This window comes from Pteropus alecto, unplaced genomic scaffold, assembly GCF_000325575.1.
Source record: "Pteropus alecto unplaced genomic scaffold, ASM32557v1 scaffold42, whole genome shotgun sequence".
In the NCBI taxonomy this organism is placed as follows: domain Eukaryota; kingdom Metazoa; phylum Chordata; class Mammalia; order Chiroptera; family Pteropodidae; genus Pteropus; species Pteropus alecto.
In genome coordinates this window covers 2,951,416-2,969,251 of record NW_006434825.1, presented here as the reverse complement: position 1 = coordinate 2,969,251, position 17,836 = coordinate 2,951,416, and the positions used below count along the sequence as shown (strand labels likewise).

The 17,836-nt window shown below is 40.2% G+C and overlaps 1 protein-coding gene across 2 annotated transcripts in view; it reads left to right on the top strand.

The window, feature by feature from the left end:
• Positions 1-17,836, top strand: part of WWOX (WW domain containing oxidoreductase) — a 908,680-nt gene that overhangs the window by 444,077 nt on the left and 446,767 nt on the right. Inside the window, exon 9 of one of the 2 annotated variants that reach the window (XM_025045381.1) lies at positions 15,560-15,634. The exons of the other annotated variant lie outside the window; for it this stretch is intronic. Within the exon in view, the coding sequence (XP_024901149.1) occupies positions 15,560-15,619 (60 nt within the window). The 3' untranslated portion in view covers positions 15,620-15,634. Of the gene's footprint in view, positions 1-15,559; positions 15,635-17,836 lie in introns of those variants that run through there. 2 annotated transcript variants of the gene reach the window in all.

Sequence of the window (17,836 nt, the reverse complement as noted above, 5' to 3'; positions counted from 1 at the left end):
CTTACAGATTAAGCAGTAGAGTGCCCTGGCCACTGGGAGCCCAGCCTTATCATGCACTTCTGCAAATGAAAAGCCCCACATCTGTGGCAGAAACCCATTGAATTTATCTGAAGAGTTTTGGTGTGGGCTTAGGAGAAACAGAAGGAAATTTGAGACATTGATATTCCTTCTGGAGGCGGAAGAGGCTGCTCAACATGTAAGGAAGCTCCCACTTTCACTTTTCACTTTCCACTGGAAGAAAACCAGGGATAGAGACTCAAAGATCCCTGCCTTGATCAGATAAATCACACAATGAGCCAGGGCTTGCTCTTCCTGGAAAAGTTCGTACCATCGTTTTTTGTTTGTTTGTTTGTTTTGGTGGTGGTTTTTGCTGTTTACCGCTCCATTTGGGAGAAATAAAAAGTAATAGAATAGAAACTCATGTTAAAAGTTTCACATCTTTGGATGAGATGTAACAGTGAAAGTTTTCCTTCCGTCCCTCATTCCTAACCCTCTCTCCAAAAGAAACCGCCATTAGGTGTTTATTGTGCATTCTTTCAGAAACATCATATGCATTTACCATCAGATACAGACATGTAGAGCCTTTTTTAAAAATGCATGCAACTGAGACCATTGAACACATTTTGTTCATTATTTGCTATTTTACTGAATAATGTTATATATTCCATTATTTGGTATCAGCACATGTAGCTGGACCTCCTAATGTGCCATGACAGCGTAATATTCCATCATATGGATATTCCGTAGTTTGTTTATTCAGTCTTCTGTTGGCAAACATTTAGGTTGAGTTTATAACTTGCTTTTACACATAATTCAGTAATGGATGCTCCTGCATATATATTTTGTCTATGTGAGTAAAGATATCAAAAGGGTGGTTTTCTAGTAGCAGAAGTACTGTCACAAAGGGTATGTGCATCTCCAAAATAATTAGTTTTATAGGAATTGCCAAATTATCCACTAAAACAGTTGCAACAGTTTCTTCTCCACCATTCTCACATGAGAATGCCTGTGTCACTCCAGAAATTATCTCTAGCAACAGAAGAAAAGAAGACTCAGATGCCATTGACGAGTCCAGCAAGTCAGCAAACAGCACCCCATTTTTAAAAATTTTATGTTGCTACCATATTATCAGGTTCTTATGGAGCGACCACTTCATAACACCATGAACCCAATCCTCAAGCTTGACAATATTTTCCTCTTTCAATACATCACATTGATTTTCTGTATGACTTTATCTGTTTAATACAAAGTGGGATTGAACAGTTATTTGTCTGGATTTGACCATTCCTTATCAAACATTTATGATTTAGCTTTTGCCACGGCATCTTCTTGTAAGGTGTTTCTTATTTTTATCTTTTTCCGTAAAGGTAGGATTGTGTTGACAGCCCTGTAATAAATCTCTCTTGAAAGAGACATGTTGCAGAAGGATGGGGGCTCTGTGCATGGGCTGTTTGAGGAAAAGCTTCAAGAAGGGGCAACGTGAATTATATCTGGACCAAAGTCATCTTTTAACAATAGTAATTGACCGCATGACTTGGGAGCTTGTAATGTATTAGGATTGGGTGCTTCATAGGGAAGCACAGAAGGGTGCTGCTCTGACGACGAATTGTCCAGTAAATAAGTGATGATGTACAGCCAAGGCCAATTCTTAGAACCACCTCTTGTCATTACATAGAATAATGCCATTGTCATGGTCAGAGCAAGGTCACCAGCCTTCACTGAGTCTTGTTTGGAATTCAATATGAATATAAGAGATTAGAAAATAACAGAACATGATGTGACTTTATTTTTCTCTCATTTGTTCTGTTTCTTTCTTGAGAACATTTTCCAGCTTTATGTAGAAAAAAGAGAATTAGAAAATTTCACTCATTTCTAGAAAACATCATTGAGCACCTACTAAGTGCATCATGCCCTGGGAAACATTTCCAAGAACACAGGGTGAATAAAGTAATGTGGCGAAATGGAAGAAACAACCAGACCATTGTGAGCTTGCATCCAGACTCTTTTTGGAGTTGAGCGACTCAGAACAAGTTTTTTGTTGTTGTTGTTTGTTTGTTTGTTTGTTTGTTTTATTCTGGCTTAAAACAACAAATTTTTGTCACATCACCATTTTTGAGAATGACGAATTTGGGCGTGGTTCAGCCTCTCAGGCTACAACCAAGGGGCTGCAGTCTTTGACTAGGACTGGAGTGGGTCATGCTCATTGGTCTTGTCTTCTTTATTTTTATTTTTTTTCTTAGCTGTTGTGAAACTGAGGGCCCGGGTTCCTTGCTGGCTGTTGTTGTTACCATATGGGCCTCTTCTACAGAAAACTCAAACATGGCAGCTGGCTTCCTTCTGTGAAAGCCAGCAAGAGAGCAAGAGATGATGAGCAGGACAGAAGGCTTAATCTTGGAAATGAAAATATATTGTTTTTTTTTTTTTTTATTGAGATGCATTTTAATAGTATAATCTTATCCCTTTTAAAGCATACAATTTAGTGGGCTTTTTTTTTTTTTTTTTTTTAGTGTATTTACAAAGTTGTACAACCATCACCACTATCTAATTAGAGAATATTTTCATCACCCTAAAAAGAAACCCCATAACCATTGATAGGTATTGCTCATTCTCTACCCTGGGCCTCTGGCAACCAGGAATCTGCTTTGTTTCCATGGATTTGCCTATTCTGGACAATTCATATAAATGAACTCATATAATGTGTAGCCTTTTGTGATTCATTTATTTTACTTAGCGTATCAGTTTTAAGGTTCATCCATGTTATAGCATTTATCATTTGGCTATTATAACAATGCTTCTGTGAACACTTATAAACAAGTTTGTGTGTGAATATATATCTTCATTTTCTTCGGTAGAATTCCTGGGTCATATGGTAACTCTCAGTTTAATATTTTGAGGAACCGCCAGACGGCTTTCCAAAGTGGCTGTATCATTTTACATCCCACCAGCAGTGTATGAGGGTTCCAGTTCCTCCACATTCTTGCCAACACTTGTTGTTGTCTGTCTTTTTTTATGGTAGCTTCTGGTAGGTATAAAGAGGTACAGATATTTTCTTGATCCTCATTTGACTCATCTGGGAGTGTTGGACAGTTCTGTTAGGAGTAATAAAACGGCAGGTCACCATTTTGCACAGCCACAGATCCAAACTAACCGCTCAGTACTCTTCTTGATTGAGATATAGGCCCCAGGTTTGCTTAGAAACGTTGACTTTTACTGTATTTTGCAGCAGGCATTCCAAACTTAAATGCTTTTATATTGCAGAAAAATTGATGGTAGCTTTTTTTGGGAATGACCCTGATTCCTTTGACCTTGCTGCAGACCTGGCCCAGTTGCATAACCTTGAAGCTCTTAAAAAGAGCATACTGTGTTTTCCCACACTCAGAACTTCTGCCGCCTGCATGGGTGGACCTCCTCATTTCTATTCCATAACCATTTATTGAGCCCACTGGAGGCTTCATCATGCTCTTGTCCCAGCTACAGTGATGACAACCTCATAAGTACCCCCCAAAACCTACTGTTTCCAAGGAAATTCCCTTTGTGACCCCACGCGTGTGTTTACAAAATAGTTTAAGTACACTGACTCACTTGATATAATACCTTCCTGATATTTGCTTACCATTTTCCCTATTTACCTAACTCCCCATTTCTGCCCCTATCCTTAGAGTTAAGCTCCATAAAAGCAAGGTTGTCATTTCCTTTGTTTGATTTATGGTTGCAACCTCAGCCCTTTAACAGCTTCTGGTACATAGTAGGCACTTTCCAAATATAGGGAGGGAGAGAGAGGGACTACCAGTCTATGAATCGCATTGTAGGAAAGTGAATCTCAGATTGTGTGAGCAACTCAGCAACCTCTTTCGCCTAACACCTTCCTGTGTTCATTTGTTTAGCAAATATTATTGAGCATTTAGAGGCAGTATGGAGGCTTATTAGCACTTTGGGGTCACATTGCCTAAGTTTTAATTCTGGCTTCCTATATATTAACTGTGCATCCTTGGGTGAGTTACTAACTTATTGACACCTCAATTTTCACATCTTTAAAATGAATATAATAGTGATTTCCTCATAGAATAGTTATTTGTCTGGATTTGACCAATAAATAACACATTTAAGGATCTTACAGAATGAAGAATATTTAAATATTTATTATTACTATAATAGTGACACTTCATATTTTTTTATTATTAGTGTTTTGTTTTTGCTGCTCTTTGTGTGTCAGGCATTGTTCCGGATACTAAGGTAAATCAGACAAATCTCATTCCTCAAGGAGCTTGCATTTAAGTGGTAGAGAAAACTAAAAAGAAACAAATAAATAAGATTGTTTCAAATGAAAATAAAGAGAAGGAAATAGGTATTGATTGTCTTTGGTCAGAGATGGCTTTTAAGGAAGTGACATTTGAACTAGATCTTAGAATGATGACAGCCATGCAAAGATCTCAATAAAAAGAATTCCAGTCAGAGTCATGGCAAGTGCAAAGGTCCTGGGGTGGAAATATGCCTGACCTGTTCAAGGGATATTGGAGCCAGGGGGACTGATAGGCACGGAGGTAGGAGAGGGAGGTAAATGCTGGATTATGAAGCCACTGTGAGGAGTCTGGATTTTATTCTAATTGTGATGGGAGCCATTGAAAGTTTGTAAGCAAGAAGGTGACGTGGTTTGATTCATGCTTTTAAAAAGATGTGGTTTCAATCTGTAAGACTTAAGAGTAGAAGCTGAAGGACCAGTTAGGAGGTAGTCTGGGGTTCTAAAAGAGTAGGAATGGTCTCTTATACCAGGTGACAGTAATGGAGTGGAAGAAACAGGTTGGATTCAGGATACATAATCTCACTAAGCATACTTGAATATTTGTTGGTTGGCCTGTCTCTCTCCCACTGGACCACAAACCCTAACTCTTCACATCCACATCCTGCCATCCTGTGGGCTGGCCACCCAGTAGGCATGTTTGCTGCATGAATGTTGTAGATGGACCACCCATGTCGGAAGTGGCAGGTTGGAAATAAAGCAGCCAGGGCTCCTAGCTATGGAACCTCTGAGCTTCTGTCTCTGCCAGGCTGGCTCATTCACAGCCTGTCCCCTAGAATAATGTCTTTAGTCCTGTCCCCTTTCACTAGCAGGGATTATAAGCTTGTAAATAATGTTTCCCTTTTAAAATGTGAGCAGAAAGAAGAGCCAGCAGTGTCAAAACTCCGTGTGCAAATTTTTATTTTATTTTTCCTTTCACAAATGGACCCAGTTTATCAATATTTGTGCATCTGGGAAGAACAAGCATGTCGGTCGGCCAGCGGAGAAGAAACTCGGCATGGCAATCCATAATGTTCCTCTCCTTGAATTAGGCTTGTTGAGGCTCTGTTATGAAAGGGGGATTTTTCTTAATTATTAACAGTTAAAAATGGGAAAATGGATTTCAAGGGAAAAAAAGGTTGCAGGCAACAAGAGTCCAATTCTAAATGTGTGTGTATGCGTAAAACGGATTTCACCGAACATGAATAGGCACTTACAATGTGACTAGAATTGGCTCTGTCATGTGTCAGCCTAATAGCCTAAACCCTGGTTCAATACAATGAACTTGGGAAGGTTTGCTTAATGAAAGAACTGACGTTTTCTGTGCAGTGGCTGCATTCATCAGCCTGCATCCTGTTCATTACACTACAAAGGGCTGCCAATGGGAATTGGTAGGGTCATCTATTAGGTAAACCTGATGGGGACAAAAGATAACAGAGGCCAGGGCCTTTTGGAATTTCCTGAAGTGGTCTTTCTTGGTTACTGCTGGAGCGAGCCCTGGTTAGGGCAATGTGTTCCTATGTTAACACAGAGGCTTCTGGAGTCATAGGCTGAATTCTGGCTGCGCTCCATCCTGATAGACACATCCTGTGGGGCCCTGAAGAAGAGTTTTCACTTATCCTCAATACCTGCTACCCATGTTGGAGTCCATAGCGGTGCTCACAATTCCTAGGCTTTTCTCTCCGCCTAGGCATATGGTACGCCTGTACTTCTCTGCCACACGACTTGCTTTGGCCAGTCTGGGTGGAAGTGATGTATGTCTCTTTGAGGCAGAAACTTTAAGAGCTACACTGTACTCTCTGTCATGCTGACTGGCAATATTCCAGATACCAGATGCCCCGTCATGGTAGGTCTCGGAGGAGAGACAAGTCAAGAGCCCCCACTGACTTAAGATGGACACGGAGAAATAAATAGTGCTTCTTTGTGGCTTTAAGACACTGAGATTTGGGGGATTGCTTGTCAGAATCATCACCTGGCCTAACCTGACTGCATCTACTCAGCATTAGGCCTATAGAGACGCTGGTTCAACAATCAGGGCAACTAAATCCCAGAGTAATGGGTCACTCCATAACATACTTCCTGTCTATTTTGCAAGGTTGGAATATTGTAATTTGCCTTTAAAAAAGATCATTTTTAAGATCTGTGTGTCAGTGAATTTCAATTAGCCTCCAGAGCCATTTGATGGGGTGCCCATTTGAGAACTTAAGCAGTTTCCTTTAGCAGCAAGTGGGGCCTCGAGTCAAATGGAAAATGCAGGAGAAACGAGATCTGCTGATTGGCAAGGTCATCTTGGAAGGGCTGTTGTGGAGTAAAGAGCAGGTCCATTAATTCAGGGGGGATTTACATCAGTCCTATCTTCCTTTTACCTAATGGGACTGTTTGGTTGTGTTCTTTCCTGGAGAGATTAGTGATTGAAAGGAGGAGATTTAGAAAGGAGAGATAAAGTTTGCATTTAATTCTCCTGACATGCAGCCTCCTAAGAAGGCTTCCTAAGGAGGCACCATAGTAAATTCATACTAAAGCCAGAGGACAGGTTTTCAGAAGACAGTATTGATGTCCAGGTGGTGACATTTCCATAATAAAGAGGCTTTAAAGAGTTTTAGGGAGGTTTGGTTGCCTTTATAGTATCTCTAACCCCAAAAGCCAACTTCCGGCTGAATTAAAAGTCCTTTACCTGGGGATTTTGAATGTAGAATCTTTGCGTATTTGTTTGTGTATCTGTTTGCATATAGAATGTTGCATATTATTCATGTCTAAAATAAACAGCTTTCTCTCTCTTCCTCCTCCTCAGCAGTCCTCACCATCTTCCATTCAAAAAGTGGGAATCGTGCTGTAGGGACTCTGTCTTTCACAAACACAAAACACACTATCTTTGTGAGGTGTTAAATGAGAGTTTGTATTAAAGTAGCTAGGACAGTGCCCAGCAAACAATCTATAAATGCTACCTATGAAAATGGGGAAAAGCCATGGTTCATGGTTGTCCAACAGATCAGGGTTCGAATTCTGCCTCTTCCATTTACTAACTGTGCATACTTGACCCTACCGTGTAACCTTTCCCAGACTCAGTTTCCATAAAATAGGGACAAAAGTAGCATCATATCCCCTTCCTTGGCAAGTGACTGAGAGAATTAGGTGACCTAATGCCTGCTGTGCTTTTAGCTCAGCCTCTGCCACTCAGGGGAATTTCAATAAATGTTCTTTCCTGTTAGTAACTGTATTTTGATGGGGGCAGTGATGGGAGCATGGCCTTTGCCATGACATCCCCCAGTAGCCAGTGGAAATTGAACCAGTTAGTACCCACTCAGCTGCCAGTCCCAGAAAAATCTTGGCTCAGTGGATCTGAAACAAGGAAGAATGTGTAACCTCACCACACCAGGAGTCCTGACTGGGACAGCTCCCTGCGGGGTAGGGGTTTGGGGCTCGGGCTCCAACGTGGCCTGCCCTCTCTATGTGATAGACTCTTTCACAGTGGGTCTGTCTGGGGCTGTTTGTGATGAATTCCAAAGTGGAGAAGTATGTGAGGAACTTGACTTTAAGTCAGACAAAACTTGACTTTAATCTTAGATGTCAAACTTTGAAAGCTCTGTGACTATGAGTAAATCAGTTCACCCCTCTGTCTCCGTTTCTTCATCTAAAAAATGGGCATAGTGGTATTTCCAATCTCATAGCATGGTGTCTTAGTTAAGGAGGTTTATGTTCAGTGCATAGCACCATACCCAGCACGGGAAGCTCTCAGCAAATATTCTTCAGGCCTCATAGAATTTAGACACGATTTATTCACTCATCTGGTGGCTGCTGGGGCAGGCGCTCAAACTCCTACTCAAACTCAAACTCCTATGGTAGTCTCGTCACCACAGCGCTTTTCAAGCTCCACAACTCTGTAGCCTCTGCCATGGAAAATAATACAAAAGGGTTTGCTCTCATATTTAATTAAAAATAGGTTCACAAATATCATAGCTTTAAAACCTACCTCAATGCTGAACACAATTATTATCTATCACGAAAATAATTCAGTTTATTCCACTCTTAGGAAGACCCTTGCATATAAATTTTCTCATTCTGTTTAATGAGAGAGAAAAACACTGCTTTTTATGTTTGCCAGCAGCTTCCCTGAGAATCCGTGGGTAAACTTGTCTACAAATCTTTGGCATTTAAATTTTAGGTGTCTGCTCCTAAGAGTAGACCATCTTTCTTAGAAGCAGAGCTATATGTCTCTTTCAACATCATTTTTGAACTTGGGCAGGTCGACATTGTTATTTAATGAATCATCTCAGTATAAATGCACTTTCCTGGGTCCTAGTTTTTGTAGAAAATTAAAAGTTATCATGATGAAAATAACAGGATACTAATCAGAATTTCCATTGCTGTGCTCTATTGTTCTAAAGAACTCATTAATCAATCTCCCAGTTACTCTGTGTCTTTCTCTCACATCAAATTGAGCTTGGATTGCCTATTTTATCAGGTGTCAGTAATTTGGCTCCTCTCTACTCTTTCAAGCATGTTCCTCTTTGGTTTCTAGGATGTACACTCTTACCCTGTCACATTGGACTCTGCTCTGCCCTCAGCCAAAGCTCTTCCTAAATACACTAGCCATCAAAACCAGCACTGAATCTTTATATCCCTAGACATAGGTTTCCCCCAGGGTTAATTTTGACTCTCTTTTGGCTATCCTATAAGGACTTCAAGGGTAAGGACCATGAGATAAAATGTCATTAGATAAACAAGAATATCAAGGTTCCATCCATTCATTTGTTCATCCATTCATCATTCAGCTGTCATTCACTATATTCTTACCCTGAGATAAACCCTGGGGGCTTAAGATCTTACAGTTTAGTTAAGACAAGGTATATGGACAAACAATTAGAACATTCAGGGTACGGGCCATGACAAAGGTACCAGGAGAGGCAGGAGAGAGAGTGATTTTCTTTGCCGAGTATGGGTGAAGGTATAGGGGTTCAAGGTGGAGGTGGTTTGGAGAAGGAAGCTTTTCCACTGAGAAGGCCAAACATAAGGTAGGTCTTGGAATCTAAATGAGTGTTTGTAGATGAATCACTCTGGGAAGCTGTGCAGTGGGAGAGTAAAAGAAAGAAGGTCATTCTTAGCAGAGGGAAGAGCAGGTGAGGCAGCCCAGACATGAGGGTTTTCAGAACATGCCTGAGTCTCCCTGATGAGACAGACACAAGATGGTTGCTTGGTAAACTCCCTAATGGGTTATCTCTGTCAGGGCATGGTGCAGGAAATGGGAATTTCTCTATGCGTTTTGTACAGGAAAGGATTTAATAAGGCCAATTTGGTGCTTTCAAAATTATTGGACAAGCCGAAGGAATGGCTTTGAGGTTGGCTTTCTCCAGGAATGGCTCTGGGTAATAGAGAAGTGACTTTCTCTACTACTGATGCCACCACTGGAGATAAGCCAGATGAATAAGCCAAAGCCATCTCTACTACTGTGGCTCCATCTCTACCATTGGAGCAATAGAACAGAAAATTTCATTTGCATATGCCCTTAGTTAACAGAAGGAAAATCCCCAAAGAAGCAAGAATATGGCCCTTCCCTCACATCCACTGTCCATGCCTCAAGTGACAGTACCTAGCAATTGGTCCAGATGTAGCTGCAAGGAACTCCTGAGAAGGTAGTTTTTAGTTTTCTGACTTTTACAACTAGAATATTGGAATCCAGGGACAATGTTACCCCCAGGAGACATTTTACAATATTCAAGACATTTTTGATTGTCACAGTAAGGGTTGGAGATGCTACTAGCATCTAGTGGGTTAAGGCCAGGGATGCTCTTCAACATCCTACAATGCACGGGACTACCCCTACCTACCACAGAGAATACTCCAACCCTAAAAGTCAAAGTGCCACGTTCGAGAACTCTGACCTAGGAAGAAAGTGAAAAGGGACCAAATGAGTCAGTCTAAAATATCCAACACAAATATGTAATTTGTTTCCATCCCAAAAGTATTAGAATTTCTGCCAGTTTGAGGTAAACACTAGATATTATTTACTGGACAATTGATTTTAGTTCCTTCTATAATGTTTCTCCTTGAAATATGCATCCAAACATCCTGCATAAGTGTAATGGTACCCATTTTTAATTATTTCAGTGGCTCAGAAGACTACTTTATTCAAAATAATCTCTAGTAAGATTTTGGAGAAGGAAGTTTCCTTTCCATGTTACATTTCTTCCTTGAATACACGTCTCTTTTTCAACAACAGAATTTTATTATTAGAACAAATTCTCTGGAAATGATTGCTTTTTCTCCCTTCTTCCTTACCCACCAGTAATTTAGAGCTGTTATTTGGCTTAATTTTCGTTTCCCTCCAGAGGAAGGAAGAGGGGATGAATGGTGAACAAGAATTAAAATTTCCTGCTCCTGGTTGCCTCCGTAAACCGCATCTTTGATGTCAAGGTTTCTCTGCGTCAGTGGAACATAGTTGAGCTCTTGTACACCCCTAATTCCTTGGTTCTCTTCCACTAGCAGGTCCAAGTCTAACCACAGCCAGGCCCATTAGAGTTTAGATAGGCTGGGCAGCTTGTGATCAGTTGCTAGCCACTCTTCTCCCCAGGGCCATATTCTTGGAATTCATTTTTCGTGTGTGTGTGTGTGTATCTACATCTTCTGACCTTTCCAACCTCCCCAGTGATACTCATTTATCCTGAAAACATACAGAACAACCATGGTGGTCATCATGATGCAACATGCTTTTCTAGTACCCTGCCTTATGAAAACTATTAGATCTGACCTCTGAGAAACAAATGGAATAATCAGAGACCAGTGCCTGGAAGGCGTGTCACCCTCTCAGTGCAGATTGTGGAATAATGGTTAGGTGCAATGCTTCAGAGTTCAACAGACCAAGATTTGGATTCCAAATGGATGCCCTATTAAATAGTGTGTCGACCCCCTACTCCAATTTATGGTTATGTGGGACCTCAGAGTGCAACTTTATTTGCAAATAAGGTCTTTACAGATGTAACTAAGATCAGTATCAAAATGAGATCATGCTGGATTAGGGTAGGCCCTAAATCCAATGAGAGTGTCATTATAAGAGACAGAATTGACACACATGAGAAGAAGGTGATGTGAAGATGCAGGCAGAGATTGGAGTGATGTGACTACCAGTCAAGATTGCCAGCAACCAGCAGAAGCTGGGAGAGAGGCATAGGACTGTTTCTTCCTCAGAGCCCGCAAAAGGCACCAACCCTGTCAACAACATCTTTATCACAGACATCTGGCCTCCTGAACTCAGAGAGGATAAATTTCTGTTGGTTTACACCACCTAATTTGGGACCTTAGGATACTAATATAGATGCTTTCAGTAGTTTAGCTTATTTAATGCAACTCTATAAAGTGGACATCAGTATTATTCTCACACATCTGCCTCTTCTAAATCGTGTAGTAATCTGGTTAATTGCTGTCGCTCTGAGACCCCTGGTCTCCTCATCTGTAAATGGAGATGTCCCTACCTCATTTAGAGGTGGTTTTACGACTTAAATGAAACAACTGTGTATAAAGCACTTGGCACAAAGCCTGGTTCACAGTAAGTGACCGATAAATAACTGCCCTTATTATTGTTGCTATTATTTAGAATGGAAATTTATTTAAGAATTCACAGTCAATATTCAATTACCCTCACTGATAAAAAGGAATAAAGGTATGGCTTGCAAAATAGGAAATACATGGAAAATTGCTTTACATTTTAAAAACTGGTGAGATAAACACACATAGGCACTAAGCTTTTGGGTGTCTTAGCTTTATTCTTTCTCAGCCCTCTCCCCCTCCCCCCTGCAGGGATTGACCTTCATTGGGGGCACTGGAAGAAATATGATCCTTGACAGTTTACAAGGAAATAAGTCGATTTTGGATAGTTAAGAGTTAAGTATCACTTTGAACTGCAAGATCCTAATTTAAAACCATTTTGTCATCCTATTTCAACCCCCGCCCCTCCCCCCTTTAGTAAGTTTAGAAATACTAGCAGGGCAGCAAATATGTTTGAGTGATTTTATTCAAATGTCAGATTTAATTAAATCCATAACCAGAAGACAAGCCAAAAAGAATTTTTCAGGGAGCTTTGGAATTTCTTTTTCTTTCTTCCCCTGCCCGGCCACGTTCAAGGTGATAACCACAGACTAAAACCTTCCCTAACACATGCAAATGCGAGTGGGGCATTTGTCATAAAAATACAACTTGGGAGGCTAAAGTGCCTGTTAACATTGCATTCTATAGCCAGATGCGGTGATCAGAATATTCACATATTGAAGAGACCACAAAATACTTTGGTGATTCTGACTGCGACTGGAATGTGTGTGTGCACTCCTTATGTTCAGGTTTCTGTGATTACTCAGGTGTGCACTGGTATTCTGATGGGTAGCCTGGTTATTAGGACCATGGAAAGCAGTGTAGCATAGCGAGAGAAACCATTGTGTCTCCAGACTATACCTAAATTGCCTGTAATCGGTTCATTCTACGTTATATAACCAGATTTTATCACTCGCAAACAGAACTGCTGAAAAGGTTCTTAAAATAAAATGATCAGGTGGAATTTAAAAAAAAAAGAATAACCGAAAAGATCCCCAGAAGACCATCATTGGCCCGGAGCCCCCCATTTCAGGGTCCAGCATTTGTACCGATTATGGCCTGACAGCTCTTGAGTTTCCAATGATAACAGCCATCTGACTTGATCGGAGTTCAATGGATTTTCACTAAAATAGAATCATCGCCTTGGTGATGGATAGAAAAAGTAAAGCAATACATCCTGATAAATGCTCTGCCTGCCTCCTCCCTCTCCCCAGCGGTGACCTTGTGCAATCCATAAGAGAGCAAGGCGCAGCCCTGGTCACCGCTGCAGTACGGCAGGACATGGAAATTTAAGTAGCTTTGAAACCCATCAATGGGGTGAAGGGGGAATGGCCTGAGAAGGCAATGGATCATGCTTAGAGGGCTCTGAGGGAAATAGGGAACGCTGAAGGTCAACGTGCACGCGTGTCCTGAAGGAGCAGCTCAAACCCTCATTCGCATTCACGGGAGGCTCTGGCCCTGTGCGGTGGTGGGATCAGTCGACGGGTACAATAAAACAGGAATTTTCAGAGCATATAATTTTTTCTCAGAAGCTAAAGGCACCAGAGGATGGTGTGGAATAAGCGCTAACGTGGAGCAAGAGGGTGCCTCGACCCAGTCTGAACAGCAAGGAGCAGGCTGCACGAGGCATCACTTAGCCGCTGTAACACTACATTTGTTTTCTAAGTGCTCCATCCCACTTAGCTCGGCCAACTGTGAATATTTTGAACACCATCGATCGTCCATAAAGACACCAACACCATAACATAAGAAGAAACCCAGCTAAAACGGAGCGTCCAGGAAGCTCCCGGACCCTTCGCATCCCCAAGCCTCGTGTGCTTGATTGGGAAAAGAAGCTTCTGGGTGGTTGAAGGGGGAAGAAGTTCGACGTTGGCAGGCACCCATTAGTGTTGGTTACAACTTGCTCAGAGAAAATATTAAAATAAAAATTAGATCATAAATTTGGAGCCACAGTTACCAAGCCTAAAGTGCAAATTGCCAAACAAGTCAAGAGACTCATTAGCATTTTATGTAAATCAGTTATTACTGTTCTCCACTTCCTTAATTATCCATGTTATTTCAATACAACCCTTTCTTTGATGTCCCAATTCTATATTTAAATAGTGCAAGATTTCTATCGTATCCTCCCGCAGAGGTTTGTGCCATGCAAAAAACATGCCAAGAGCAGCTATTTTAGAGACTACAGGGAAATGTTTAATTGGTTCATCCCATTTGAGTTATGAGGGCGTATTACTGAGCACATAAAATCAGAAACATGGAAAGTACTAGCTTGGAGAAGTTTACTAAAACCTGCAAGAGACTGCTTGAAATTTTGCCCCTAAGACTTTTTGGATTCTCAGTGGGAGCTGATTCAAAGGGAAATTTTGCAAACTTCATTGAATTTTGCTAAACGATTGATTTATAATTGAAATATTTGGAAATAAAACCCAACAGCCCTCTTTCCTTTGGCACAGAGAGTTATTCTTTCGGTTGGATGGAGAGAACATGAACAAATACAGAGAAGAAGAAACACGAGCCGGATGTGAGAGGAGAGAAGCATTTCCTATCCAACCACTTTTCAACTGGATTGTGTTTTCTGAAAGAGGAACCATCACAAATGCAAATTTGCTGATGCCTTATTCTCAAGTTGTCTAAACTGAAGAAAATCTCACAGGTTACAAATATGAGTGTCCTCTCCCTAATAAATGAACTTTTTAAATGACACTGAAATGAAAAAAGGCCGCAGGGAACTTGACAGTCACTCTTACTATCTTTTAAGCAGTAGGTTCTGTGGTCTTTGTCTTTGCCCCCTGCCTTTATCTTTCTGCCTCCTGCCCCATAACCTGCCTGGTTTTTAAATGCTTTAATTTAAAAAATGAATAAAGGGAGAATGTTTGAATGTGAATCGTAACTGAATATATGTCTATATATTTTTGAACAATCACTATGTCTGATTTATTTTATTGATTTTATTTTTTTTATTTTCTGGGAAAGAGCAGATCTAGGGGAAAGCCAGTATGATAGTATAGGATTTGATAGTATAGGTGACGGGTTGACCCAGGTTCAAGACCATGGTATATGGCCTTGTTCAAGTCATCTAACCCGTGGTCTCCCTCAGTGAAACATAGCCAACAGTGCTCAACTTGAAGAGTTGTCATAAAAATTGGCATACATACGTGTGTGTGTGTGTGTGTGTGTGTGTGTGTGTGTGTGTGTGTGTGTGTGTAGCATTTAGTATATAGTAGGTACTCAATAAATGGTAAGCTTGAGCCTTTACTCTAGGTCAGTCACTGTGCCGAGTGTTTACATAGGTGATCCCTTGGAGTCCTCAAAACATCAAAATAAGTATGATTACTACTGTGTATATTTAACAGATGAAGAAAATAGGGTTTCTGGAGGTTACTGACTTACCCAAGGTCACACAGCTGTGATTTTAATACAAAAGTTCTCCGAGCTAGAGCAATAGTTTTGATGAGAAATATACAATGTAATAAGCTTAATATTAAAAGGAGAAGAAAAAACAGTATTTCTATATTCTGTCTCTACTTAAACTAATAATATTTACAGAAAACTTATCTCTGTGGACTAAAATACTTTAAATATTTAATCTGACTTATTGGTTATTTATTTAACAAATACTTTTATGGGGCTCGCCATGTTCCAGGCACTGTTCTAAGCACTTGCAACTAGTAACTCATTTAACCATTTATAAATTTTTATTTGCAGACCAAGCACAGGGGTATATGGAAGAGTTCCAAGATGCCGGGAGACAGGAACCCACCCTAGTACTTGCAATCTTCTAAGTTCCTGGGCATCAGCCCATATATATGCTGGGGTTTTTTTGTTTTGTTTTTCTTTTTTTTGTTTTGTTTTTTTAAATAAAAAAGTGAATTATATTTTTAAAAACATGATTTTTGTGATCATACATATGGCATACTCATTATAGAAAATTTGGAAAATGTAAGAAATTATAAGGAAGAAAAGAAAATTAAAAAGCCTTTATAATTCCTCCACACATTGTTAATATCAATCCAAGATTTTAGTGGAAAGGAACACACATGACCTAGTACAAAGAGTATTTTCTAGTTGCTTCTTCACTTTGCTTATTTTAGGAATCTCAAAGTAACTCAGAAGTTACTACTCCACAATCATAACAAGGGCAGTAATTGGCAGGAGAACCCGCTAGGGGTTCAAATTCCTGAGTTCTGTGTCTTCTTTATATAGTTTGCTGTCATAGTCCACGAGAATATAAAGCTAGCATCAAACATATCAAGTGGGATATTTCCTACGCAGTCCAAAACAAAACATAAAAATCTGACATGCCACCATCCCCAAAAGACGTCAGTCTCAGTCTTTTACCTCTGTCACTGCCCCCTGTTTAAATCTTGTCATTTGCTCCTTGGTTGTGTGAGAGATTATTAGCCTTCAGTATTTACTATATTCTTTACCCTGGGACTTCCTGTTGCAGAAATCTGATCGCTTATCTGAAAAGCTTCAGTTCCCCAAGTAAACTAGTGGGGTTTCATCACCAGGAAAGCACATTGTTCCAACTCTAAAAGTCTACAGTCTAAAATCATCATCATGTATTTTCATCAGAATGAAATATCGGGCGCTCTGCTCAGTGCAAGATTTTATTAATGATGTGCTGTCAGGGGCTGGATGTTCTGCATATTTGCATATTAAACAGCTGAGTGAAGAAACATTCCTTTTATTGCTGCAGGGAATAAATCAGTTTAAAGCAAGTTCTCATCATTTATACTCCTTTCAGCTAAGTCTTCTTTTATTGAAATAAATTGTTGAAGTGCTTTGCTCATTCTTTGAATACTGATGAAATTTACCTTGATAGGACCTCAGGAAAAATAATATTTTCTTAAAGGTGCAGTATTGTTCCATTTTTGAGTATTACTTTAATACATTATTGATAAGATAATTTAGAAATATCAAAAGAAAGGGGAAGAAAAACAGTTTTGAATAAAGAAGGTGTTTCCTCTGGATCATTTTATCAAATGCATCTTTATTGGTAGAATGTAGGCGCACACACACACAAAAAAAGCCAATAAGCAACAAAAAGTACTATTTTTTTTTAAATGATCGACTATTTTTCCATTGAAATCCCAGTGGGCAGCATATTCTATCCACTCACAAGGGCACAGTGTTTAGAAGATCCCAAAGCTCACTGTCCCCTGGGTGCACACACAAGAGGTCCCAAGAAGTCAGGCTGTTTTCAAATACGAATCATACCTAGCCTCAGAGTAGGGAGACAGTGGCTGTGTTTCAGGAGCCTTGCATCTGTTTTGGGTTCCTATCTACTCAGTACCTACTATCTCTGCCAGAGTTTGAAAAGCTCTGTTCAGACCAAATAAGTCCTGAAACAATTTTTTAATCGTTGGTCCACATGATATTTTTGAAAACTTCTAATCGCTTGCCAACATTTTAAAATTGGTAAATTCCATATTTTTTTTCTCTCTCAAAAAAGCAGAAGATCAAACGATCTCCTAAGTCTGTTCCACCGTCAGTTGCTGAGCAGCAGCCGTCTGCTGGGTGAGGCAGGTCCTCCCAGGTTGCCGCAGTCCCCACCACTCCCTAGTCTGTTATGCCTGGCCTGGGCCCTCTACGATGGCTGCCTGGGGCCTGCAAGCATTTTTTTTTTTTTTTTCCATCCCTGGCCTATGCCTTTTCTCTTGGTGGTGACCTCAGTTATATAACATGCTCGGGCAGTGCCTAGCACATCATATACATCCAGTAAGCATTAGTCGACATTAAAATAGATGAAAACATGGGAACCGAAGTTAGTGAAATAAATGTTTTATTCCCTTTATGATATCCTTCTGAGTATAGAACCAAGCATTTCTTCAGCTTACAATTTCTTGTTTTCCAAAGTAATTTTGTATATAAAAAGTAGCCCCCTCGCTCCTTCAATTCTTTTCTCAAATATCCTCTTTTCAGCGGTGCATTCCTGGACCACCGTATTTAAAATTGCTAATTTCTTCCTCAACTTTGCTT